The sequence below is a fragment of the Anopheles coustani genome, chromosome 2 (assembly GCF_943734705.1).
Source record: "Anopheles coustani chromosome 2, idAnoCousDA_361_x.2, whole genome shotgun sequence".
Lineage (NCBI taxonomy): Eukaryota > Metazoa > Arthropoda > Insecta > Diptera > Culicidae > Anopheles > Anopheles coustani.
Window position 1 is genome coordinate 9012942 of NC_071289.1, and position 23596 is coordinate 9036537.

A 23596-nucleotide genomic window follows, 5' to 3' on the forward strand; every position below is an offset into this window, starting at 1 on the left:
TGCGTTTTCGTCGTATTGCATGTGTGTTTGTCGATATTGTAGATTGTTTCATTACTTCGGGCCAATCACGTTACAGGCAAATGGGGAAAAATAAAAATTACTTCAAACACACATTATGTTCGTCTTGTCGATACCTAACAGGCTTGAAACTGTCCATAAATTGGTTGCATCGTTTCAGCTTTAAGCAATCTTTCACCCACTTTTTTTCCGGTTGAGTTCGAGATTATCTTTCTTACTTGTTTTTGTTTTGTTATATAATACGAAAATGAAACAATGACAAAATATAGCTTTTGTCGGTATGATTTCGTATGTTTTACTTGGTTCTTGTTTTGCGTTTTGTAATCTCTTCACACTAAGCCACCGTCATCTCATTATACACCACCTTCCTCCCCCCTATAACCGTTATAATAAGACACTTTTTTCAACAGTTTGTTTTTTCACTGTTACTAGTAGCCAAAAGTTTGTCGTTTGGAGTTTGGTTAAACGTTTGTCGATTTGTTCATGTTTGTATCATCATATTAATTAGATTTTCTTAGAGACTGGTCGTGTTACGTTTATCCCTGATAAAAATTATGCTTCATCACAATGCATGTGTATGGAGTGGGGTGGGGGGAATGACACTAGCTGCAAGTATAGACACACACACAGATATCTTCGAAGGTAGAAGGTAGTACATATGCTAGCTTATGTTGTTTCCATGTACCCACAGACTGGAAGAGTATATACAGAAAAAGAAAGTTAAAAGTGTACTCCTTAATACCTTTACTTTTGAGACAAACACCGAACACAAAGAGAAAAGGGAAGAAAAATATATGAAGCGCATCTGAAGAAGAAAACATATGTACAGAAAAAAACCTCTATGATGTACACACACGCAAAAATAGTGTACACACTGGGTTTAAGAAAGCGGAGCCACATTAAAGGAACAAAAAGTGTGTAAACGAAAGAAAACCCTCGGAAGATATAACCCTTCTCTCTCCCTTTCTCTCAATCTCCCACATTCCGGTAATCTCTTGCAGTCAGTATTATCCCCTAGCCTATCCGTCATCCGGGTACCGATGTGGTGTTATAACAGCGCACCCAAGGAAGTTCAGTACAATGATATAGTTACCACCGAGATCTCCAGGTTGCTATCATCGTCAGACGATACGAACTCGTCCAGGCTGCAGTCGCTGTTGGTGGTCAGAATAATCTCGCTGGCGTACGAATCGTCGTCCTCACCGTTGGCACCGTTGGCGGTTTCCTTTGCCGTGGACGTTACTTGGCCGCCTGCGCCAACCTTATCCGAAGCACTACCACCACCAGCACCGGCGGCAACAGTTGCCGAGGAGTTGGCAGCCGTTTTCGTTGAAGTGCTCCCTCGTTCATCTGCGGGTGGATTGGTGTTACTGTGTCGCGGTGTCACGCAGCGTGCAGCTTCTTCCTCTTGCACCTCAGCACTGTGTTCCGTATCGATGGAATCGTTCAAGTTCCTGTCGTTGGACCAACTTCCATCACTCACCGCATTGTCGTCGGAATCGAGCGACTGAGCGACGGAATTATTCACCGTATCACCGGAGACGGATGTGCCGGATTGCCACAGCAAATCTTCATCCACCCCCGGTACCGGGGAATCTTTGTCGCTAACGCTCCCTAGTTCGACGAGTATTTCCTCCTCCTGCTGGACATTTGATGGTCGCGTTGTCGATTGCTGCGGCGCATGCGTTGGCTGAAGGTGGTCGGAACGATTTGGAATCATAATCGCAATGCTGTTTAGCCCATGCCGATCGCTGTGTTGATCAGTACTCTCGGCTGAGGCGCAAACTGTTGGTCACTTGCTGTCACGGGAAATTCGTCTTCGACGGCCCTCGGTGACGGTCACCTCAAGTCCAGCTGTAACGAAAAACATTGCTTATATCAGTTTGTGCTAATTATTTAAAATAATAATAAGCAAGCACTGCCATTTCCGTTCCATGTACTTTGGTGCAACCAAACATCTATTTTTACGGATCTTATTTGCTACATACCTGCACTTCTTGTTTTGCGACGCACTTCCGTACCACTTCCGGTGGTGTTATCGGAACTGTGTGTACCGGCAGTACCACCACCGACCGCTGTTACGGTGGAAATTTTTCCCTCTCCGGGCGCAGCCGTTGCCTTTACCCCGGAACCAGCGTGCGTCGTCTGATGCTGATGATGGTGATTCACATGGTTAGTCAATTTGACGGCGCCGTGGCCACCACCACCATTAGCTCCACTCGAATGCAGACCGCCTCCTGAGGCAACACTTGCTGCCGCGTTTCCCGGAGGACTACCATCAGCAGCACCACCAAGGCTTGCTGCTACGCCCGCTGAAGTCACACCCGTTACCGCCGTGCTATCATTGGCGGTCGCGGTGTTATGCGATGTGGCAACGTTGCCGCCGGAAGGAACGTGGTGATTTCCGTCGATATGGTTCGCCACAGGGGCGGCTGCCGAGTGCTGAAGCAGCAGAGCATTGGCGGCCGCTTTCGCCTTGTTGTTCATCGCTGCCGTCGAGAGGGTCGAGGAAGTCATGCGAACGCTCCGACGTGTGCTGATCTTCTCGTCCGTCGGCGATGCGCCCACATTGGTGGTCGATGTGGATGGCCCACCACCGCTGCTTGTTGCCTTATGACCACCCGGTGTGCCGGAGGTACTACCAGTGCTAGCCGACGGTGAAGAGCTGCTGCTACTACTGCTGCCAGTGGTGCTCGTGCCATTCGCCGACGTACATCCACCAGTCGTGCTTCCACCAACTGTTGATGGCACCGGAGTCGTCAGTACCGGAGACACGCTCTTCCCGTGATGGTTGCGCAGTGATTTCTCTTTCTCAACACCGCTCGCAGAATGGTTGGCGCCAGATGCTTTCGCTGAAGACGGCGACGGTGTCGATGCAGCTACCGATGTTATGCTCTCATTACTTGAGGTGTTGCCTTGGTTACTCCCGATCACTGCGTTTGCAGTCGAAGTGGTGATGGTTTTGTCGACGGAAGATGCAGCTATGGATTTGTACGAAGTTGTAGAAGATGAAGATGAAGAGGTTGTAGTCGAGGTGGTGTTGCTGTTGTTGCAGTTGCTGATACTAGTTGTCGTAGAAGCAGTAGTAGTAGTACAGACTGGAGTGGAAGTAGTAGTGATGGTGGTGGTGGTAGTAGTAGTAGAAGAAGCGGTAGCAGATTGGGTAAAGGAGGAAGTAGTAACATGGCTAGTGGTGGTGGTAGAAGTTGAACTGAATTTGGAGGTTAGTTTAGAATTTCGAGCTTTACCCGCTAGTTCAATCAATGGTTCGTCGCTATCGGAAGAATCTGCCGTAATCGTGACCGAAGTCGTCGTTTCCGCTGCTTCGGCCGTCGATGCCGCTGCTGCAGCTGCCGCCGCCGCCGCTGCTGCTGCTGCTTTAGCGACATTAGCTGCCTTTCGCGACATGCGACCCTTAGCCAAGGTGGTATCGGTTGCTCTACGCTGTACCACCCTCGGAGTGCCTCCCGCAGTAGCAGTTACGGAGCCACTTTCTGACGCCACCCCACTCGTTGCTCCCTTGCGTGCTTTCTTCGCTCTCGTTGGAATATCGTCACTGACGCCGGACTGATTGGAACTCTCCGAACCTTGCCGTTTGCGTTTGTTGGCAACTCCGCCGCCACCGGCCGCTGTCGGTTTTGTAGACGCGGCGCCAGCTTTCGGACTTTGCCTATCATTGCTCGTAGCCGTTCCTGTTCCGGATCCTGGTAGTCCGGAAACGGTGGTGGAAGCATTCTGCTTCCCCGAACCGGGCATACCGCCTCCCGAACCTGAAACGGTTCCCTTTGGCTGGGTTTGCTGGGCACTTCCACCGACGCTGCTGCCGGGACCAGTTCCTATCGCCGTTCCACCCGTCGTAGACGTTGCTAGACACTCCGTCGAAGGACTTTGGCGAGACAGAATCTCGAGTGGACTCTCCAGCTTGCTGGAGGCACGCGTCCGGATCCGATGTTCTCCGCCGTCCGTATGTGCCGGTATTTCGATCGAGAGCTGCGTCAGCATTTCCTTGTTGTTCGGTTGCTCGGTAGATGCCTCGTGCTTACCACCACCCTGCGCCGTTTCGCTCGGCACCGTTGCGAGATCATTCGTTTTCGTCGTTCGATTCTCCGACCCAACGCTACTGCTACGGCTGGACTTTTTGGCTGGCGGTGTGCTTCCGGATGGAACCGAGGACGATGTAGCAGATGAGGTCGATTCATCGCCCGAACGGTCGCCGGAAGCCAGCGACGAATTGCGACGACTTTTGTCGCCACCGCCAGCCACCGGTACTCCATTTCCCGGCATGCTGCCATCGCTGGCAGCCGCCGCCGTACGACGCTCGCGTGCCTTTTCACTGGAGTAGCTGTACAGCGGTGGTTGCTCGTGACGCGGCTTCAGCTCGATGAGCGGCTCGAGGCTCGACTCCGGAGTTTTCGGCTCCACCTTTATCTCCACCTTGACCTCCGGTGATACCTCCGTCTTGGCGGTCAGGGCGGTGGCGACCGTAATCACTGGCTCATCGGAAGATTTTCTTAAACTCTTCCTTACACTACTAACGATAGCCTCCTCGGGATCAGACTTAACTAAAAGTGGTTTACCATCGACCTGCACTACTACCATTACTGTACTATCACATTCGCTTTTCGCACTAGGACTATCTTTACTATTTTTACAGCACTCGTCGACTGGGACCGGTACAACGTCGGGCTTCGTCTCGACTGCAGCGTGCAGCTTGTCGTCCGTATGGTTGTTGTTGCCACCATCGTCGTGCGCGCTCCGTACCGATGGTTCCACCTCGACGGACTTCGTAACCAGCGCCATCATTCGGACGGACGGCGGCTGGGATCTACTCTTGGCAGCAGTAGCTCCTCCTTCACCAGCACTCGCTGCTAACAGCACTCGACTCTCGACAGATCTTTTTCTCGTTACACCTTGCTGTTGTGGCTGCTGCTTGTGTTCCGTTTCCTTGACGACGCCTTCCTCTGGATGTAGAGTGTTTGATTTGACTTGTTCAATCATGATTAATTTTTTTCGAGCTGCACTTCCGTCTATGCTGTCGTCGATTGCACTACTACCATCGGCAATTTCGTCTGCAATACCGTTTTCGACAAGCTGCTCCACTTCCATAGTGTCCAGAATTTTGCTCAGATTTGACCGATCCAAGCTACCCAGAGTCGTTTCGTGATTATATTCCGGTAGCTTGGGTTTCATTAGTAGCGCATGGTCGCCGTTCAACTTTGCATCACCCCCAACGGCTGCTGCGATCTCGTTCAATCCTTCCATCTTCGCCAGCGCAGCTTCAATGTCGTGATAGTGCTCCATGCTGGCATCTAGCAATGGCGGCGTTCCAATACGCTCTTTCTTTTTTTCATCAATGGGACACTCGCGATCGATTCCCTTCACCTCACCCTCCTTTTCACCAAGCGGACCATCGTCAGCTAAAATTATTTGCTTGCCGTCAATGCTAGTGCTGCTGCTGCTTCCACCGCTATTGCTACCGGCACCACTGCCGGCACCGTTGTGGGTGGCCGCACTGTTGTGCGTACCACCCTGCGGGCTGTGGGAAGACAACTGATGTGGACTTTTCTCCGACAGTGCGTCCATCGATTCGATGCCGCTGTCTTCACCCTGCGCCTGAGATCCTGGAGAGCCCCGGACACTCGCATGATGCCCGAGGAGATGATGGTTCACTCCAATTGCTGCCGCCACGGCGGCTGCCGCAACCCCCGCTTCAGTCACCTCCGTGTCGATGGCTTCCGTTACACCGCCGACACTAGTTCCGTTGCCGGTAGTGGAGGAGGGAGAAGTATCCGATGTACCCATCACCTCCTGATGACTCGCCACGGCGGCTTTTTCTCCCGCTGCATCTTCATCGTCCAAATGCTTCGTCGTTCGTCTTTCCCTTCCTTTGTCTACGTCTTCCGATTCGAGGTCGTCCGCTAGCAGCTGCTCCGGTGGTCGATTTTTGTTATGATGCTCCTGCATATGATCCAGGTCGTGGTGGTGCTGATCGTGATGGGTGCTGATACTGTTTCTCTGTTGCTGTTGCTGCTGCTGCTGATCGATTTCCATTGTGGACGATCGGTCACTTGAGGTAGATTGCGTTGGTGTGGTGGCTGCTGTTACTGGTGATGCGGTCAACGTGGTTGATGCTTCTTCTACCCCCGCTGGTTGTCCTCCCTCGCCGCGATCCATCTCTTTCGCATCACCCCCGTCAACCGCTACCGATGTTTGGGCCGCCGGTGGCAACGTCGTTTTGACGAGATTTTTCTGATGATTCTTACCGAAACTACCACTATTATTGTTGATATTGTTGTTGTTGTTGTTATTGTTGGTGATATTGTTGTTGTTATTGCTGGTTCCGTTAGCACTACTGCTACTACTACTGCCGTTCGCACCGGAGCTTTTCGAGTTTTTTGCTGCCGTCGCCGCCGCTACTGCTATTGCCGCCGTCGTGGTCATGGTCGTCGCCGTCGTCGCCGTCGACTGGAGCAGATTGGACTGCGGCATGGTACCGACGTTCGTCGAACCGATCGGGCCACTGGCGGTCGAGGTGATAATCGAATCGTAGATCTCATTGATCTCGCTTACACCGGTGCTGACGGCCGTGATCATGGCAGCAGCCACACCGTCGGCTGCAACAGACGCTCCGCCAGTGGTTATACTAACGCTGCTACCACCAGCACTTAGACGACGCTTCTTTTCCGGACACACGACCATCCCATTTGGATTGTGACCAGTGGTGGTGGTGGTGTGGTGGGTTGGCGACGAGGTCATCGCCTCTGCCGGTCGCTTTTGCGACGGAAGACCTTCGGCGGGCGCTTCGGACGATTTCAAACCTTGACCGACAGCGACGTGGTTATGAAAACTGGGTGGTGAAGGTAATATCGACGGTCCGCTCACCGGTGAGGAGGAGGAAGAGGAAGCATTCGCTAGCGTCATGTTGAGATCGACGGAGTTTCGCTTTCCCGTCGTGGCCGCCGATGATGCTGGTCGCTTCAACCCACCACCACCACCGCCGCCGCCGCCGTCACTGCTGTCCTCTTCGCCTCCGCTCTGACTTTTCTTGCGATCCTTGCGCGAGTTCTTTATCACAACGGAATTCTTTCCCCGTAAGCTGATGTGTAGCGGCGGCACGCGCAACTCCTCGCCGCCTGCAGGAGAAGTAGCCTGAACGATGCCAACATTGGACGACATTGTTGCAGTGGTGCCGATGCTGGTGGTTGCACTGCCGCTTGTGCTGCTGGTGGCACTTGTTACAACGGTTCCCGCAGTGGATGAAAATGGCGCTGCGTTGTTACTATTGGTGACACCAACGGACACCGCTATCGGCAATGCAGCGCTGGCATCGGAACCCGCGACCCCATCGAACGTTGACGGTGTCTTTTGACAAAACTCGGGCGCTCCTCCGCCGATCGACGCCGAAGAGCTGCTTCCTGATGACGGAGGTGACATTGTCACCGTACTACCTACGCGCCCGGGAACGGTGACGGTGATCGGTTCCGATTTTTCCAGCTTCAACCGAAGCTTCAGTTCCGTACAGTTTTTACTCGTCGATTCATTCGACGAACCGCCGGCGGAAGGTAGCACCGAGGTGGACAAAACTTTCGCCTTCTGCCGGACCGGCTTTAGAGATGCTTTCGTCTTTTCCCTGGCCTTTTCCTTTGACACCGCGGATGACGACGCTGGTTTTAGTTTCTCCTTCGCCTTGGTCGGTTTTGTTCGTTCCTTCTTTATCTTGCCGGTCTTGCCATGACTGGCTCGTGGCGCTGCTGAAGGGACACTGACCATTGTCGACGAGCCGGAGGATACGTTGCCAGCACTGTTGCCAGCCACGAAGGTACCTTCCATCGTTCCCAACGAACCGACGGTGGCCGACGATGAAGGCCGATCCGCGTCGCTCAGGCCCGACGTTAACCGCGACGACGTTAGACCAGCAGCGCTGGTCGTGTCGTCATCGGAGTACAGCAGGTTCGCCGCCTCCGGGGGGAAATCATTTACACGCATCGACGACGCTTTGCTCTGCCTTCCGCCGGCCGTTTTTGCGCTCTCCTCCGATTCCTCGGCAACCTCTTCGACCTGCGTTTCTTCCAGCTCGCCCGTCAGCGGGTTAATCAACATTTGTGCCTTCCATCGACGCTGTGCCTCCGCCGTCGCCATGGTAGCCGTACTTTGAGAGCCCATCACTTGACCCAACGCAGGTGCCACCGTGGTGCCTTCTGGCGCTCCTCCAAGTAGCGTACCGGGAAGCACGGCAAGCTCAAGTGGATGATGATGCTGCTGATGCTGATCCATCAGGTCCAGATCGTCGAGATCATCTAGCTTCGTGTCGAGAAATGCACTGTCCAGATCGCTCGGCAGCAGCGAGTCAAGGTCGTTCTTGGCCAGATCGGGCAGATCGACCAAACAGTTGCCCAGCTCCAGCGAATCACCGACCGCCGACGTTGACGTCGCCCCTCCCATGCCTCCTGCGGACGACGAATCCAGCGCCGTCGCCGTCGTCGTCGCCGTCATGGGAGGCTTATTTAGTTGTTGCTGACTGAGATTGTATTGCATCTGGTAGCGAGCAAACTCCTGGTAGCTCGACTTGGTAGCCGAATCCATCTGCATCGTAGGCCAACGCTGTTGAAAACTTGCGCCCGGATTCGTGTGATTCGCTTGCTGTGGCTGCCCTCCCAGTGGGTTGGGCTGTCGAAAGACTTGCTGCTGCTGCTGTTGCAATTGAGCCGGAAAACGGTTCATTTGCTGGGAATGTTGTAGTTGCAGTTGTTCGTGCTGCTGCTGTTGCTGCTGGAGCATTGCAACGTGTTGCGGTAGCCGCACGTGTGTTTGTGTTTGACCGATCAGTGGTCCCATCGCAGGAGAACGATTGCTGGATGTTACCATGACACCGCCGCCACTCGCTATCGTCAGCTGCTGCTGATGGTGCTGCATTTGCTGTTGCTGTTGCTGCTGTTGAAGCATGGCCTGCTGCTGTTGTGGGGTTCTAACGGCTGGGCCCATGCCCCCCGTGACAGCACCCCCGGCGACAGTGCCTCCGACGAGACTATACCGTTGCATTTTAATGGTGTTCATCATGGTGGAGGTGGTGCTGGTGTTGCTGCTACTGCTGTTGTTGCTACTATTTGAAGGCACTGACAATGGTGGAGTTACTAGAGAAGAAGGCGACACATTCAACACGTTCTGATTGTTACTGTTACCGTCACTAATGATGTTTACTGCCGTGGGTGCTGTCATTGGATTAAGATTGCTACTACTACTACTGCTACTATTCACACTATTCGCACTGATCGCGTTCAATACACCACCGCCGCTCACAGGCGCAACACCTGTCGACGTCGGTGCACCTCGCAGTGGACTACTATTACTATTCACTAATGTTTGCTGCTGCTGCTGCTGGACGACGGCCGCTACTGCCGTCGGTCCAGACGAAACCATCGCACTCGCACCAACACCGATCTGCACCGGATGGTGCTGCACTAGATGCTGCCGATTAACGTTACTGGGGGGCACGTTCACAACAACGTTGCTACTACTCACTGTACCACTCTTCAGGCTGTTACCAAGCACACTCGGATCATTGTCGCCCACTACACTCTGCACTGGACTGAGGGCAACACTTTGCTGCTGCGTCTGGAGTGGTATCGTGCCGCCTCCCACCACCATGGTTGGAATGATCCCACTGCCGGCACTTTTCACCGATACCGGCCCAACACTCGCACTGCTGCCCGGTATCAGCAGCTCCTGTTTCAGTATCGGCTGACCACCGCGCATCATTTGCGCCTGCTGCTGCTGCTGCTGCTGCGGTGACAGTGTCGTCTGTTGTTGGCTGTTTTCATTTTGCAACAGGTTCACCAGCAGCGGGCTTGACATCGCCACATTATTACCGATCGCACCGGCAGACAGTTGCTGCTGCGTGGGGTTGACCACTGTCCCCAGCGTGTTCGGCTTCACTAAACCACCACCAACGGCGGATTGATACGGTGGTGGTGGCGTTGGTTGGACTGCTGGATTTGCGGGGGCCAGGAAATTACCGTTGGACGGCTTGGGCACGGCTCCAGCACCACCAGCAACTACCGGTCCCGTCACAACACCACCACTCGCAGTCAGGGCCAGCGTGTTTTCGCGTCGCTGAATTACCCGCGCCTGCGTCATGCTCTCGAACGGGTACTCGCAAGCATCGACCACATTTGGCACATGGGCGGGAACCTTGCCGTCCATCGGGCAGATGGTGTTGGGTGATTTGAACACGCTGCTACCGCTGCCGCCTCCACCGTCCATCGGCAGAGGACCATTGGTGAGCGGTGTTTTCGGCTGTCCGGCGGTCGATACTACCACCTTGGACGTGCTGGGCACGGCGGTATCGTTAGCGCCGTGCAGCACTACATGCTGCTGTTGTAGTTGTTGCTGATGTAGCTGTTGCTGCTGCAAATGGTGAATGTGTTGCTGCTGCTGTTGCGGTGGCAGTTGCTGATGGTGATAGAGATTTTGATGCTGCAACTGCTGCACATGCACCGGGTGTGTCGGTTGGTGGAGCTGCTGCTGTTGTTGTTGCTGCTGCTGCTGCGTCTGCTGTTGCTGCTGCTGCTGTTGTTGGGATAGAACGCGAGCTAGTTCACCCAAACCGCCAGCTCCACCGCTAGTGCTGGGGGATCCTTCAGGGGCAGAATTATCTAAAATATAGGAAGGGTGAAAAACGCTTAGTTAGTGAGCGTTCCTTTTGCTGCGTAATGGTGTAAGCTACCTGTTTGAATAACTATTTCCTGTTGGCTCGTTAGCCGCAGCGACAGAACCGTCTCCCCTTCCAGCTGCACGGAAAGAATGCCGAGCGCCCGCAGGGCATTGTTACCTTCGGCAGCAAGCCTCCGCAACCGAATTGCGGCCTCTTTCGGAATCGAAAGGGTAACGCGCACGCTGTTCCACGGTTCCACCTGTGATGAGAAATGTAATTAACCGGTCAATTCAAATATGTAAGTCAACCTGAGCTTTGCTAGCCACAAATACCTTGTCCACTTTAAGCCTTCCCGCGTCCTGCTTTTCATCGCCATCGTTCGCGCTTTCTTCGTCAACCAGCGTCGCAAGACTCTCGACCAGGCTCTCGAGGCGGGCGGGAAAATCCGGATCGTGCAAATTCCCTTCACAGATGACAACCGCCTTCAAGGTGCTGTCGCTGCTGCTATTGCACGGATCACTACTGCTGCTGGAGACACACTTCCTTTTACCTCGGTGGTTGTCATCGCTACCGCAATGTCTACTACTACTGCTACTGCTGCTGTTTGTCCGTTTCTGTTGATCACCGTCACTATCGGCCGCCATTCTGTCGTTCATTGATGAAGAAAAGAGGTTCAGTATGATCATTCATTCCAAACCCAAACCGTAGCCCAGTCATTCATTTCTACATTTGTGTTGTCAAACCCCATGGGGAAGGCGCGTAGAGTTTTCATGTAATCGAAAAGAGTAGGAAAAAAACCTCCTGAAGATAACTGGAAGCCAAGGCATTTCGTGTACCTCCGGCGCAAACCGTAGAGATACGACGACATACTGCCTGGCTCAGACGATTATTTAAAACAAAACGCGCCTGACCCTGCCACCTTTTTGACACAGTGTGATCTTTTGATACCATAAGACACGGCGGTGGCTAGTTGGCTGCACAAAAAAATACTGGTAAGAACACGCCACGCCATGTTGAAAGTGTTATTAAATCTGATCAAAACAATTGGCACATTTCAAGGGACAACCTGTTGCGTCAAAATAATCAAGCGGTGTTCACAAAAAACGCCACGACACGGATTTCGAAAGTTCTTGTAGAACATTTACAAAAACAAGAACACATCGAAAGAGCTCACTTGCACATGTGATACGTCGACTTGATAAAATTACCATTAGGATACGGTTAATCTTTTGGTCATAAATCTTGTTGTAGCATAATTGACATGACTTCAATTGATAAACAAATCGTACTGTTTCTTCCTGTTTTCTAGTCTGCCGCATCCCAACGCGGGATTAGAAATGAAACCTGTTTCTCTCTCTGATACACACGCGACGATAAGTAGCTTTCTCACCTACTCTTTTTCTTTCTTCGCAGCTTTCTCTTTTCTCTCACTCTGAATCTCGATCTCTTCTTTTAATATAACCTTCCGTTGCACTCTACCGCTAGGCAATATAGGGCTCGGCACGTATCAGCTAAAGATCTCATATGGTTTTGTAGCGTTTCGTAAATGGCGGGAAGCTAAGACACCGTCCGTCAATTGTATGGCCTTATCAAGTACCGTCATTATCTTGGCCGCATATGGGCTGACTGTTGGGTCTCCAGAATCCTTTAAAATAGAACCGTTGAGACGCGCGACAGTACCAGTTTTTCTTTCTACACGTTTCGTGTTCGTTCTAGTAGGCTACTTGACGTTTCTCTCGAAACCGGTTCGTGGGCATGCTGGCGGGTAGCATGCCAGGGGTGGGAGGAAAAGAAAAGATTACCTGTCGCCGTCGCAGGACGATTTGCGAACGGGGCATACAAAGAGCGTAACATGAGAGAGCATAAATTATTGCCCAAGGGAAATCACTTTATTCAGCCCCTGGCAGAAGCAAAATGCCACAAAACATTTTCTGGAAGTCGTTGGTGTAAGGTGTCTTAACATAACATATGTTTTCCATGACAACGATGCGGCCGCCAATCTCGATAGACGGAGGATTGTTGGCGTCCGAATTATGTAACATAGAAGCAGCGGCAAACCCAGCGGGGGTATTTGTAAATGCTGCTGGAAACTGCGCTTTTCCAGCCGCATGGCATAGTGTTTTTCCATCTACATTACTTCGATGACTCCATAAATTCTATTTTTCTCATGCATCATGCAAAGAAAAGCAAGTCCTCCGGATAGGGCAAACGAAGCAGCCATTTTGATTTGAACTATGACAAGGATGGCACCATCGGCAGCTCCTGCGGTGGTGAGCAGGACATATGTATTCGAGACCAGAAAACTCGCTTCTCTCATTCTCCCGTTCGTTCGTTGTGCACTCTCCACGCGAGAAAGCGTCGCCACAGCAGGGAGCGGCGTGTAGTGGAGGGCGGTTTAGGGGATAGGGTCTGTTCACCAACACCACTGTAGTCTCGCACCTCTCGGTTTCGAGAGAAATAGAGACAACATAGAGAGGTGGCAGAAATTTTGCATTTTGACATTCCAGTTACAAACGCTTGACAGTTCTGTTAAAACAAATCTAGAAAAATATATATTACGAATGAAATAAGCAAATATAGAATATGTGTACCAGTTCGGGCAATCTCGATCATGCCGTGCACGAGCAACCCTGGAGCTCAATGCAAAAGTAACATGTTTTTGGTTGTACTCAGTAGAATACAAGTAGCATAGTTTATGCCATTTTAAGTATTATTCTAACAATTAAGCTAACTAGATGCTATTGTCTATCGTTAATCTTTTCTAACTTTGTAACTTCATAATAAATTGATCGCAAATTGCAGCAATAAGATACGCTCTTGATGTGACTAGAATTCATAAACATGTTTATAGAGTTTATCAAATACCTTCTAAACTGTGATACAATAATTTTTACTCGAGTAGCTGTATAAAAGTTGAACCTGCCACAACCAGTTTAATTGGTCGTGTATATTTGATTCGCGTATCAAGAAAACAGCGCAAGTCACATGCAGCGTGTTTGGAGAACAACCTGAATAAAATGTTTTAAGGACCGTGTTTGTATGTGGAGTGGCAGAATTGCATTAAAATTTTAATTAGAATTAACATTCGAATGGGAAATGTAAGTTAGATAGATTTTCCAATCCCACTGATTCTAAACCTAATTACTGCTATGAAAAGAAGTTCCGGTTGCTAATTACAAAGTTGTATACTAAATTTTACGAAGCATTTTGTCGACGAACTGCACTGATTGCTCCAGAACTGGTACACTTACCCTCTGGTGTGGTACTTTTTTGTGCACAGCTAGAGTAATGTAACGTTTGCAAACGGAAGCCTACAGTTCTAGCGATCCCATATCCGACAACCAAAAAACCCCCCGGGGACGATCAAATCAACTGCGATGGAAAACTTGCGGCGACAGAGAACGGGTTAAACGGGGATCGAATTTTCGATCTGGACATTGTAAACTCCATGCGCCTCCTTCATGCCTTGACACCAGCACCGCTCTCTTCTAGCTTGGTTTAAGGGCGCTCGGTTTCCGTTTTGGGTTGGTTGAAAAACGACCCACAGCGAGCGGGTTTCATATTGGGAACTGGAAATGGCTACCGCTAGCGCTTTGCCGTTCGGCCCACGGTAGCACGCACTGAACATCGCATGACGAAGGGCTTCCAAACGACGAAAGATTACGGATCCCGGACAATTCGCTCTAGCCCAAGTGCTATTTTCCTTTTGGCATTTTTCTTCACTGTCAACCACACACACATCACACACGCAAAACTCACGTATACACGCCTCGGTATGTAGCGTAAACCAAAAAAACCCCCTCAAATCACTACTAACATTGCAACTCATATCGGTAATCCTAGATATTTCCCGCGACATTCACGTAGCACTAGCATTTTCAGCGGAAGATGCACCGAAAAAACCCCACACTGCCACACAACCCGACCAAAACTAGCGGACGAGCATTATGTGTCTCGTCTTCTCTTACCCATTTGAGCCTTGCTCCACCGAGGAGCCGAGGGTGACACACTTTTTGCGACGACAAATATCCACTTTAGCCACTTAGTTGCCGCCAACGAATAACGAAAACACAATCGTCAGACGCGAAATAAACATAGTTTGCTACTTTACGGACGTTTACAGTGCGCGAAAGTTAGCATTTAGCGAAAATTGAGTACGTTTGTTACAATCGAACAATAACAACGACCGCCATTTGCATTTTTTCCCATTTTCTTTCTCTTCCATTGCTCGCGCGGGGGTCTCTCTTGAGAGCGAAATTGAGGCGAAAATGAAATCGGGGCGAATGTGCGTGAAATAGCGCACGATCGAATGACGGGGCGAAGGCGAAATGTTCAATCGTAGACATTTTTGACCTCCTCCCGGGATTATGAACTAGACTGATAATTTTCAATTTACGAAATAGGTCTATAAAGCGGTGCTTTAGTAGAATGGTCCATACATATAATAAAACTAAAATAATTTAGTTGAGGTTGAAAAAGCCTAAAGCTACAATATTCGCCCGCCAAAACCATTAGGCACTTATTCGCCTGATTTCTGACAGCACCTTTCAGTTTTGACAAACCGCCTGCAGAAGTGGTTTGATCTTTTCCGAACGGTTCAAACTAGCGATTTTATAAAAATGGATAATACTGCGCCGACTCCAGCCGATTTCTTTTCGATTCTAAGCAAAGCAAATGAATTTGAGAAACATACCAAGAAGCCAGAGGCAGTGGATGATATGCGAAATTTAAATTTTCAACTCTACGCAGGATCGTGGGCCATGTAGGTATTCACAGCAAAAGCATGCTTTCTGGATTTGATAATTTTTTCAAACTATTATAGCGGCGACGAACGAATATCAGCACACATTTTGAGCGAAGGCTTGCAACGGTACCAGAATGCTATGATCGATCCGGAAGGAGTGAATAACTACTGCGAGGATGTTATAGAACTACTCAATACGCAACCTCCCGATACGGCCGATGACGACTATGAACTAACTGAAAGTACCCTGGGCGATCCATTGAGCTACCTTAGTAAAGACGATGGTAGCTGCAGAGGACAATTTGAAAACTGTTCCGCAGATGAGATTTCCATTGAAACATTATCAAGTATATTTCCCAAGAAGAGCACGCTGCAGACAAGCAAAAAGACCATCGACGCTGTACCTAGTGTTGAATCGCAGAAGCAACCGCGAATGGCGGACACATCCACCGGTAATGGAAACAATTATTCGGCGATACAAGAAATTTCCCGACGGGTATTTCCCAGTACCAGTTCTGCGTTCATTCCCAAGGCACCGGTTTCAAAACCGACACCTAAACCTCCATCGAACACATACAGCAGCAACGTTCCCTGTGAGCAGGACACTTCGGCCACTTCTTCCTATCAGAGCAGTTTTCGCACGGCAAAAGACGAACTACAGATACAAAACCTGAAGGTTAGCAAAAATAAGTACGCATTTTATAAGCCAATGCCTAACTGGAATGTCGATGTAACTTATTTCAGAAATACGGTTCCACCAATCCACCCGGTAAAGCTCCACTGTTTGCCTACGGCCGCAAATCACTCGGAGGACGGCGTACACTGGGCAGCAAGTTTGTTTGTCCAGTGCGTCCCGACAATGATGAACATCAAGGTGGCTCAAGCGGTGCGAATCCATCGCTCTATCGCGCGCAAAATAATGGCCAGGGTAGCAGCAACGAGGACAGCCAAGAGGAAGAGATTGACGAACGATTGAAAAACATCGATCCGAAAATGGTCGAACTAATTCGTAGCGAAATTATGGATCGATTCCAACCCTTATCGTGGGACGACATAGCCGGATTGGACTACGCAAAAACAATCATCAAAGAGGCCGTTGTGTGGCCGATTCTACGTCCCGATATATTCACCGGGCTACGGAAACCTCCACGCGGAATACTTCTGTTCGGTCCACCCGGCACCGGTAAAACATTGATCGGCAAGTGCATTGCATCGCAATCGAAGTCTACTTTCTTCAGCATAAGCGCCTCTTCGCTCACATCCAAGTGGATCGGTGATGGGGAGAAAATGGTGCGCGCTTTATTTGCCGTGGCCGCCGTTCATCAACCGGCCGTCGTATTTATCGATGAAATAGATTCCCTGCTCTGTCAGCGATCGGATACGGAGCATGAAAGTTCACGGCGCTTGAAGACAGAGTTTTTGGTGCAACTGGATGGTGCCGCAACGGCCGAAGATGAACGTATTCTCATCGTCGGAGCTACGAATAGGCCCCAAGAGCTAGACGAAGCTGCGCGGCGACGTTTAGTCAAGCGACTCTACATTCCACTGCCAGATTGTGTGGCACGCATTCAAATACTGGTTCGCCTACTTGAGCAGGAGCGGAATAGTATGACGAAAGAGGAAATTACAAAAATCGGAAGTCTTACCGAAGGATTTTCTGGGGCCGATATGAAAGTCCTCTGCCATGAGGCGTCCATGGGGCCGATTCGATCGATACCGTTCGATCAGCTGGGAGATATCGCAAAGGACCAGGTACGGCCAATTTGTTACGATGATTTTAGGCTCGCCCTGACGAAGGTTAAAGCAAGTGTATCTCCCGCGGATTTGCATCAATATGTCGTGTGGGATCAAACATACGGTGCTGGGGCAACATAGGGGTTTCCATTGAGGAAGGCTATCACGGTACAAACTATTTTACAATAAACTGTTTTGCTTAAATAATTGCGGAAGTTTCTTGTTGCAATACAACCTTAAACAATTCAATCAACGCTGCTCTGTAGGGTTTATGATGGATTTTTATTGTACCACAAACCACTGCCCCATAATCAACAAACCGCTGTCCAAGTTACTAATTAGTGCAGCTCACTCCTTAATCCTTGACCGATTGCAGGAGACCAGCATCCTTCATGCGCTGGAAAGCCTTGTTTGCGTCATAGGTCCTGCAAAGTTCGGCAGAGATCAAGTTAATATCCCGCCCAGGTTGGGTTCGGTGCGGTTTACTCACTTGTAGAATTCGGCATAGTCACGCACTTTGGGATCGTTGTGCATCACCTTCATTGCAACGACGGCAATCGTGCAGAGAACGCTCGACACGATCAGGTTGCGCTTGATGGTGGCATTGTGGAGACCACGGAGAACCGGCTTCGGGATTCTTGGTGCGACTTCGGACATCTTAAATGAAGTAAAATAAGCAAGTTTACATTACGTAATTTTACACCTCAAACTTGTCTGCTTCTCTAAAGCTGGTGTTGCAGAAAAACAAACAAATCCGCAAGATTCTACGCTTTATCACTTAAGGAGTATCTTTCGATTAGACTTGAGAATATAGTCAAGAAAATGTTGGTACCTTTACGTTGTTTAGTTTAGCAGGTAATTTGCGTTAGCCACAAGTTCTGCACGAAAAATCTCGAGACAGCGAAACAGGCGACCCTTTTGCTGTTTGACGGAAAAGTTGTGACAGTTGTCATAGTGACATTTTGTAAATGGAAAATGGATCAATTAGGGAAATTATCTTGGAAAATATAAAAAAGGCTTAAAAAAGAATTTGCTTCCTGATTTTGTGGTACAGAAATATTAACAGGTATCGAAAGTTCATCTTTTCAAGGAAAATAGTAAGTATTTTTCTAAAAACTGGGTCGGAAATTGTGACTAAACGATAAGTTGTTCCTCCAGCTATTTACAAGAAAAACGACATCTTATAAACTTATCGTTGCACAATAATTACTCGGTTTGAATTAAAAAATGTCGTTGCGTACAAAAATTTGGAATGTATCGATCAACGGTTTGTAAGCTAAAAATCATCAAAGCAATTCAATGATTTACAAAGTTCTCTAATCTACATAGTTTCGCTTAGATTGTTGGATGTGCATTGAAATGCGTAATTACAATCGAAACTGTTTATACTAACCATGTGTCATTATATTTTCCAAAAGCATAAACCATTAAACGCAAAATTCTGTGTATTACGATATACCTGGAATTAGCAGTTCTGCGAGCATAGATCCAGGTAGAAATGGTATTCGCAAAGAACGCGAAAAACCGTTAAAATGTTTTGTTGCAGAAGTTCGTACCTGATTTCATAATATTTCCACAATAGGGCAATAAACGGTGTCGTCTCGTTGCACGTTCAAACACGTTTTTCCCTAGAATAACATGGAAAAAACGTTAGTCGAAAGAGGTAAAGAAAGACGGCTACGTCGTACGCGATGAGGTAGAATGGAAAAAAACCATATTTCTTTTACACTCAGTTTCGCTTCGTAGGCCCCTTGCCGGCCAAAGTATCAATTTTCTTGTCATTTGGTAGTTCTTCTTGGCGCTAGCAAGACGCATACCTAGTATGCGATCGTACTACCGATAAACGGTAGTAGAAAACAGACACGGTTGAAGAACACCCGATGCCAACGGAGGCACACGATTTCTTGCGAAGACAAAACACATCCTGTGCGGTAGGTAAAGTATTCCCCCGGGTAGCGCATGATATGCTGACTGTGTGTCGTTGACCAACGGAAGGGTATAAAATAAAGGCAACATACTATGTAAATGTGCCAGACGCTGCTAGTCCTGCCTGCAGGGAGGATCGTCGTAATGTACTATCTGTGATCGTGTTGCAATTGTGTGTTTCTTCGCAAGTTTTGTTTTGTGTGTTTCAATTTGTACAAACGTACTGTTGTGTATCCAGAACTCCAAAAACCGGCGCAATAAGATTAAAGGTAAGCTGTGTTTAATGTTGTACTTATTACCTGCATTCCGTCACTTGATTTTTGTAATTCTGCGTTAAAAAAGTGTCAGTGTATGAAATCCTTCCAAAGATCATTCATATCCATCTTCTTATCCAATTGGGCTATAAATGAGTGGTGAAATCAAGCAACAAAGCCATAACTTCGAAACGTGGAGTATAAAACGCGTACGATCTCGTCTAGAGGATATTTGCGTATCGGTCGAAAGTATGTGAAAAGGCTCTAGCTTCCTCCATCATATCACCCGGGTGAGTCTTGCCGTGCTACGTGTATTTTTGTCATTCTCGCAGTACGGTTCGACTCCCCGTCTGAAGTGAGTGGATAGTCTTCGCGTAAGGAGCAGGGCAACGGCCGCAGCCTCCATCTTTCAGGAAGATTTAGTGATGTGATAATTTCTTGTCCTAGACCCGATACAAAAAGCGCAATTCGTAGCTAAACTTGCAATTGGATGTAATATAGTATTTTAAATCGTTCCAGAAATGACGGAATATGATGCCGCCGCCGCCCTTCTGCTCCTCAGTGCCGGGAGTCGTTCGGTATCAAAGGCAGAATCGAATAACAACAGTATGGCGGGAAAACGAGGCGTACAGAAGAATCCTTCCCTGGTCACGGTGGATCTGACGACCTCACCGTCCTCAACGCAGTCGTTATTGAAAGCTCCGAAAACGGTTAAATTGCGCACCGAAGATCTTGTCCGATTGCGAGCGAGGCAGAAAACTCTCCGCGTGATCCAGGACGACGAGACGGAGAACGTTAACCGCAGTTTGCTGTCCGTTCCCCAGCAACCTAACAGCCGCCGCTCGTCCCTACCCTCGGCCAAGAGTGAAAAGATGGTACGAGGAAAAATGGAACACTCAACGATGGAAGATCTGGAGCGGCTCGGATCTTCTTCACCGCCGGATCCGGTTCAACGGTGGGACACTAGCCGAACCTCGTCCCCCATTGTAGTGAGTTCGAGTGGACTGCCAAGCCACGAATTTACACATTCGACACACGACAGTTACGATGCACACCGGCGGGACGGAATTACGATGTATGACAGTCCCGGAATGAAAGGATTTGCCTTACAGCTCAACAGCAAGGTGGTGGAGCGCTATGATACCAGTTCACCGGAGCTAGAGCCGGCGACAGTGCAGATGCGCATGCTGCCCATGGGTGGCCGGAAACGACGCCGCAGTAATGGCGAGGAAAAGTCACTAAACTCGCCCACCGATTCGGGTGTTTCGTCCATACATGACGAGATACTGCAACCGAACTTTACCGTTCGACCCTGGAGACAGGGATTGAGCTTGGGTGATGGATTGCCTGCACTTGTGCGCACCGAGATGAAGAAAATCGTCGAGTTGTCTATTCTGAAGAAGGAACAGTACACTGAAACCAAAATGGCCGAGTTTCCGATGGAGTTTGGTAGGTTAAGGGCGAATAGGAGGATTGGCGTTCTGCGTAACAATTTATTTGAACATGTTTTCTTTTTCTTCAAAGGCTTCAACCCGAACAAATCGCGGATTCGCAAAGAATGCTCCGATCCGGCCGACATCCGAGACCGGGAGCGAAACAACGAAGCATCCCGTCGGTCCCGGCACAAGAAGAAGATTATGACACAAATATTGAGCATCGGTTTGGAGTTTGATCGCAACGAAAACAGGCAGTTGTTCTTGCAGGATCGTTGGCTGTCGGACATGATCTGTGAGCTAGAGGAGAAAGCACTCAACCTCGGCAAGGATGCACAAGTGCTGCGTAAGTTGCGCAGCGACTGCGGGTTTCAGTAGAAGAAGGGAAGGACTGAGGTGATCGCGTTCAGGAACGTTTGCAGTATTCTCACTACTTAACGATGGGTCTCTTTTGGAGTCCCTAATTGGTTTCATACGAAGTCTATTTTGTCAATGGGTGCAATGTATTTATTTGTATTATTTTTTACAATTTTATGTATAATCCATAATTTTACAATTTTATGTATAATTTACAATTATATGTATATTGTACCTCCAAACCCAGCAATACTTTAAACGATGTGTATATTAAGGATGTATAAAAGTACAACTAAAATCAAATAAACAAGTACAATATAAAGAATGTGAAATGATAAGACGTTTCCTTCGGTACTCTTTTAGATTCGTATCAAACTCTTAGTCCAACCAAATGTATTTTAGCATTTATTTAATTAGACTAAGTAACTATTTCACTGAAATTTTACATATTACAATAAACGATCGTAGGTTTTTGAACAAATACTTTTTTTATTGTGCAAGTTACACATAAATTAAAGCAAGCATAAACGGTGCCACACTGTCTGCCTCATTGTCCATAATTGCATAGTTTTTCTATCATTCGGTAGAAACAGTATCGAGCATCGTACTCCATGTCGTACCAAAAGTTCACAGCAATGCACTTGTGACTTTGACGTACATGATGGTACCATAGGCTCGGCAAGTACAGCATATCGCCCGCGTTCAGCCGAATCTCGTACGTAGTCGCATCGGCATAGGACGGGTACAGCTGAAGGTCCGGTTCCAGTGGATCCACGCTTACCCACTCAATCAGCCGGGGTTTTCCAATTTCTGGGAACATAAAGGAAAGCAATTATGCTACGCTGTGTGGATCGTACAAACAAATGCACTTACCATCAAGGATAGGTTCGATCACAATTTTGTCATCGTTTTCCTGCATATAAATGCCCATAGGATATTGCCTTCTCGGTACGTTGTGCAAGTCGATTGGAGGAATTAGAATAAAGTCCTTGTATCCCGAAATCACGCAGTATATGTTCTCATACGGATCTTTGTGCACTGTGAACATAGAAAACGATGCGTTGTTATTTATCGTTGATGTATCCAATCTTGAAAATGAAAAATAAGAAACCTTACTGGATGTAACAGCTCTTTCATCGCCCATCCAAAAGTTGATCGCGTCCGGTTGTTTGTTGAATGCTTCGGAAGCAAAGTTGAGGCTGCCTTCGTTCACGTCCTCCCATAGTTCTTGAAAATCTTCCGTCAGGTTTGAATTTTGTCGTTGTATATAAGGAATACTGTTTGGACTGAGGACAGATACTATTCAAATAGGTGTATTCGAATGGGTTTGTATTTATTATCTTACTTTTTGTTATCGAGCATCGAAAGAAATTCCTCCATTCGCATGATCTGCTCCAGTGGCAGGACGAAGTGTTCCTCAGATTCGTGTGTCGCTAATCCATCAGCGTAGCCATTGGGGGTGATCGCCACTGTTACCTCTTTGTCTGGAATCGTATCTCTGTGGAACTTATGAGGAGTAAGAGAAGATGCGCGAACAAGATTTTCATTCTGGAGTTATTTAAAGCCATTCTCAAACAACATTCCAACATTTCGTGTCCATTTAACCGTTGAGGTAGGTCTTCAGCAAGTTTTAAAATGTGCTGCCGTACGCGTATTGTGCAGGATTGTATGAATAATTTTACGTATTTTCGATGGGCAATAATACTATCACAGTAGTGTTAATAATAACAACGACGGTAGTGAAGTATCGCAAACATTCATATTTTCACCAAAGGTGAAGACGTGTACTCCGGCAATAAAAGGTGAGATGATCGTCTAATTAAACTTTCCTCTCGCTATGACTATTATTGGCCGTGGTTCAAAAATGTCCCAGCAGCTGTGCCAATGGAAGACATGAGTGTGGGGCCATATGTTTTGACATACACATCGTTCAAGACACAATCCACTAGTGCGTCATCGTTTGCATGCTCAACAAAATCCAGCAAAACAGTGTCGATGCTTACCGAAAGTATTTCGAATTCCACTTCTCCAGTGCGGGCCAGTCGGTTATAGCTTCACGCATGATTACTGGCAGATTTTTAGCCACATGATCACGTACAAATTCCAGCGCTGTGGGAATGCCAAACGTTTCGGGGATGCTGGGAGGCAGGAACAAATCTGGGAACGCAGAAATCGTAGTGGAGTAGGTGGTCGATTTATGAGGGGTATTACTAACCTTTGGCCTCGTTGGTAAGCACCTGAAAGGCCTCCCGTATGTTGGAATTGCTCATGGTTTCTTCAGGATCAAGAGCACCGTAACTTGCTCGATCGTTTCTCGACTATTTTCTTCTGTCTGCGAAATAGTCCCGCAGATCGGCGTGCGGAAAGCAAACTAGAAATGAACGAGCTAAAATGAATCAAAACAACAACAAACCCTTGAAGTCGAGCGGTGGAATTCATAATGCCTGTTAAAAGTTGTGGTAACATGAGAACATGAAAT

General features: G+C 48.5%; 5 protein-coding genes across 7 annotated transcripts; 2 read left to right on the forward strand and 3 right to left on the reverse strand.

The window, feature by feature from the left end:
* Positions 1–1184: 1184 nt before the first annotated feature.
* LOC131267726 (serine-rich adhesin for platelets-like) lies at positions 1185–14853 on the reverse strand. Of its 2 annotated transcripts, XM_058270668.1 has the most exons (6): positions 14638–14853; positions 11002–11314; positions 10742–10928; positions 3267–10670; positions 2007–2999; positions 1185–1872 (listed from the first exon to the last, which is right to left on the reverse strand). In XM_058270668.1, exons 2-6 carry the CDS (start codon positions 11311–11313, stop codon positions 1811–1813), a joined length of 8958 nt encoding a protein of 2985 aa, XP_058126651.1. In that variant the 5' UTR covers position 11314; positions 14638–14853; the 3' UTR covers positions 1185–1810. The 2 variants fall into 2 exon arrangements, with proteins under 2 accessions (XP_058126651.1, XP_058126649.1); XM_058270666.1 differs by having other exon boundaries at positions 2007–10670.
* Positions 14854–15280: 427 nt separating this feature from the next.
* Positions 15281–17396, forward strand: LOC131262896 (fidgetin-like protein 1). The gene is made up of 3 exons (XM_058264988.1): positions 15281–15431; positions 15492–16089; positions 16158–17396. The coding sequence occupies exons 1-3, from the start codon at positions 15289–15291 to the stop codon at positions 17286–17288; spliced, it is 1872 nt and encodes a 623-aa protein (XP_058120971.1). The 5' UTR covers positions 15281–15288; the 3' UTR covers positions 17289–17396.
* A 14-nt stretch (positions 17397–17410) lies between these two features.
* LOC131262899 (cytochrome c oxidase subunit 6C-like) lies at positions 17411–18100 on the reverse strand. Its single transcript, XM_058264993.1, has 3 exons — positions 17980–18100; positions 17638–17804; positions 17411–17572 (listed from the first exon to the last, which is right to left on the reverse strand). Exons 2-3 carry the CDS (start codon positions 17802–17804, stop codon positions 17503–17505), a joined length of 237 nt encoding a protein of 78 aa, XP_058120976.1. The 5' UTR covers positions 17980–18100; the 3' UTR covers positions 17411–17502.
* Positions 18101–18941: 841 nt separating this feature from the next.
* Positions 18942–21443, forward strand: LOC131262897 (uncharacterized). 2 transcript variants are annotated; one of them, XM_058264989.1, is made up of 3 exons: positions 18942–19082; positions 19847–20776; positions 20852–21443. In XM_058264989.1, the coding sequence occupies exons 1-3, from the start codon at positions 19028–19030 to the stop codon at positions 21136–21138; spliced, it is 1272 nt and encodes a 423-aa protein (XP_058120972.1). In that variant the 5' UTR covers positions 18942–19027; the 3' UTR covers positions 21139–21443. The 2 variants fall into 2 exon arrangements, with proteins under 2 accessions (XP_058120972.1, XP_058120973.1); XM_058264990.1 differs by lacking the exon at positions 18942–19082 and adding an exon at positions 19174–19342.
* Positions 21444–21513: 70 nt separating this feature from the next.
* On the reverse strand, positions 21514–23464 carry LOC131262898 (bifunctional peptidase and (3S)-lysyl hydroxylase Jmjd7). Its single transcript, XM_058264992.1, has 6 exons — positions 23333–23464; positions 23121–23274; positions 22463–22615; positions 22234–22403; positions 21991–22155; positions 21514–21927 (listed from the first exon to the last, which is right to left on the reverse strand). The coding sequence occupies exons 1-6, from the start codon at positions 23385–23387 to the stop codon at positions 21665–21667; spliced, it is 960 nt and encodes a 319-aa protein (XP_058120975.1). The 5' UTR covers positions 23388–23464; the 3' UTR covers positions 21514–21664.
* Between the last annotated feature and the right edge of the window lie 132 nt (positions 23465–23596).